This window comes from Lactuca serriola, chromosome 9 (assembly GCF_051521515.1).
Source record: "Lactuca serriola cultivar US96UC23 chromosome 9, Lser_US96UC23_V15, whole genome shotgun sequence".
In the NCBI taxonomy this organism is placed as follows: Eukaryota; Viridiplantae; Streptophyta; class Magnoliopsida; order Asterales; family Asteraceae; genus Lactuca; species Lactuca serriola.
Window position 1 is genome coordinate 97,384,378 of NC_136416.1, and position 3,378 is coordinate 97,387,755.

At 30.0% G+C, this 3,378-nt stretch overlaps 1 protein-coding gene across 1 annotated transcript; it reads right to left on the minus strand.

The window, feature by feature from the left end:
- Positions 1-1,286: 1,286 nt before the first annotated feature.
- LOC145075969 (uncharacterized) lies at positions 1,287-2,563 on the minus strand. The gene is made up of 2 exons (XM_079022016.1): positions 1,605-2,563; positions 1,287-1,521 (listed from the first exon to the last, which is right to left on the minus strand). The coding sequence occupies exons 1-2, from the start codon at positions 2,510-2,512 to the stop codon at positions 1,287-1,289; spliced, it is 1,143 nt and encodes a 380-aa protein (XP_078878142.1). The 5' UTR covers positions 2,513-2,563.
- Positions 2,564-3,378: the final 815 nt, after the last annotated feature.

Consider the following 3,378-nt stretch of genomic DNA (forward strand, 5'->3'; position numbering starts at 1 on the left):
TATATATATATATATATATATATATATATATATATATATATATATGGCTAGGTTATAATGTGGATGGACAACTATTGTGTGGACGTATGGACAGTGCGATTCTATGAGAATTACTAAGAGAATTAGTTGTTTAGTAATGCGAATACGTTCAACCTTACAAAAATACCATCATTTTCATTCATTATTACTAATTCTTATACATTTTTGTTCTGATATATTGTTTTTCACTCATTTTCTTTCTGACAGAATACGAATCAATAAACATTCTGACAAAATGAGAATAATAATAAAAAGTCTATTATAACCTTATAGATGATTTAATTAGTAAGAATGTGTGATAATAACAATAATTATATAAGATTGAACATATTCATATTATCAAACAAAATATTTTCTTTGTCATTTTCATAGAATAACACTGTTTACACATCCGCACAACAAATGTTCATCCATATTTGAACCTAGCTCTCTCACTCTGTCACTCACTCTCTCTCTCTCTCTCTCTATATATATATATATATATATATATATATATATATATATATATATATATGTAATCGAATAGTATATTTTTGTACTGCTCTTAATTAAATGTTTCAATCAAATATATTTGTATATACACAATTTATATTAAGAAAATTTATTTAACATTTTTTAAAATATTTTACAAAATATACTAAGGGAAATCTTTGACAAATTTAAATATTTTGGATCAATTTAGTGTTTTATCCAAATTTATATTTTTTTAACATAAAAGTTCTGAATATTTATATTTTGATCAAATTATAGAAAAAGTATATATATATATATATATATATATATATATATATATATATATATATATATATATATATATATATATATTTTTTAATAGAAAATGACAGATTATCGTATAAAATTAAATAATTGAGATTTTTCTGTTTAAAAGATAAATATTGAGATTAAACCATTATCTTACCCAAAATATTATGATTTTATCAAAGATTTTCATTATATTAATAAGTATATAATTGTGAAAAATAAAATAATAAATTGTTTTTGAAAGTAATATTTGTGTTGTTTGTTTATCAAACTATAACATATATATTATTGAGTGAACAACAAAACATGTTTTCTTTTCTAAATTTTCTAGCAAATACATGATAAGACGAAAAGATCCAGACAACATTGATGACCTTAATTCTAATTTATCTATGAATCATCTTGAAGATAGTTTACACTAAATAATCAAGACCCTCGATACATCCTGGAACCAACTGTTGCAACATGTATTGCTCTACTTAACTTCATTCGGATGTTACAGCACCTTCTGCAGTTTCTTTTGGTGATGGTCTCCTCACAAATTTTCGAGCCCAGACATGCTTCCCATTGATATAGTATTTAGATCTTCCATCAGTTCCATCTCTCTCCACTACAGCCCTAACCATAGAAGGAGAGCGAGCCACAATTCGAGCAAAGAGGGCTTGATTCTCTCCAGCAACAGGTTGCATATATATGGACTCAATGAAATCCCCAAAGATTCTGTTGAAATGAACCCAAAGAGTTATTAGAAAACACAAAATACATAATTCTAGAATTGATGAGAAATTTATGTATATATATACCTAGTGAAGTACAGTTTAACTTCATTTTCAGAAATGGGATACCCTTTGGAAAAGGTGAGGAAGATCGTCCGATTTTCAGGTGGTACCTCCTCTTCTTGCTCGCTTACGAACAAAGAAGTTGTGTCCGAAGCATTCAATGAATTCGGACATGAATTTATCTCTTGCTTTAAATACATTTCAGCAGGTAGAAGAGCACCATGACTTTCACCTTCTCCAACACCAACCTTCTGCTGAAACCGATGTGCAATGACGTTATTCAGCATAAATTCTGCATCTTGGCTTGGTGTTCGATGAAACTTAACATACTTAGTGACATCATATGAAGGAAAAGGGACAACCGGACCTACATAACGAAAACCACCAACAATGTTGCAAACAGTCACCTCTTGAGTTGAATGCAACACTAAAGGCCCACCGCATCTGATGAAGTTTTCCAATATGTCATCAAACGCCCTGCTGGAAACCTCTTTCGCCATTGCAGACACCTCATCAATGTTGTGATGAAGGTCCTCTAGATGTATACTCTTTCGATCAAGAAAACAATGAAGCATCTGGATGTTGTACTGTTTGCTGCTCGACTCAAACATTAATCTGCTTGCCCTTTTCTCCAAGAACTTGAGGCATATCATGACCTCATCAGCAATCTGATCGATTATGTCAGCAGTAAAACAATTGACGATGGTTTGAACAAGATTCTTTGAGGTATACCCTTCTCTTTCTAGCCATAGAAGAAACCCCATCATGAATATCGACTGGATGACCTCTCGGTGAAGAACTACAACCAACACCGTGAATAAAGCACGCTCGTTTTTGTAGAACAGCAGGTAATCTTCCTGACTGATCACTGGAAATGGAACAATCATTGGGAAAAGCGAAGGGTGTTTCGATGAACCAAAGATATCAGCCATCGAGGTATTTTTTGATGTGGGTATCGTATCGATTTAGGGAGTCGGTGTGTGTTCGTGTGCACTGTTTGAAATGATCTGAAATACATCTAGAGTGTATATATAGGAACTGAGAGGGTGTAAGGTGATGACAGTGAAAGACGAAACTACCCTCTTGATCGAAAGGCGCAATTGTTGAAAATTTTTAAATTAAGACAAATACATCTAGAAAAATCATTGGCTTAAATTGGGATATATCATATCATAATAGTAATAATATTATTACTTTTTAATAATTTTTGTAAAATACATTAATTAATTAAGGATTTTCAAATACCAGATGATCTATCTTATCTACAATTAAGAAGGAACTTACATTCTTTCTATATCTGTATATATTTAAAGTGGATGCATTTAACAAGTCAATATATAAATATTACATGTTTACACTTTACATTTATGGCCACTAAATTGATGTCTGTATTTGCAACAAATATTTTGTACATTTTTTATGTAACCGCTTGAATGTTCACACTTTGTGTAGTTTCTGGTTTTACATAATTAAACACAAAAAAATGTTGTAATTGAAATGAGGAGCTTAGTGGACATAAACACAATTAGTTGAGAAAGTTTTAGAGAAGACAACAATCATCGAAAGATATTCCAAGAAAGCATTAGCTTCAAACTTCAGGTTATCATACTTTAATAATAATGTTATTTGTTGTTTTGGCTAGCTTTGTGTTGGCCCATTGAATACAATCTGTTGTTTTTAAAAAAAAAATACATATTCTGTCAATCTTTTTAAAAAAATCCTTATAAAACAACATTATACAATTAATTTCAAAAGGCTTAACAATATATAATTGTGTAAACTAATTTTAGCTCCATTC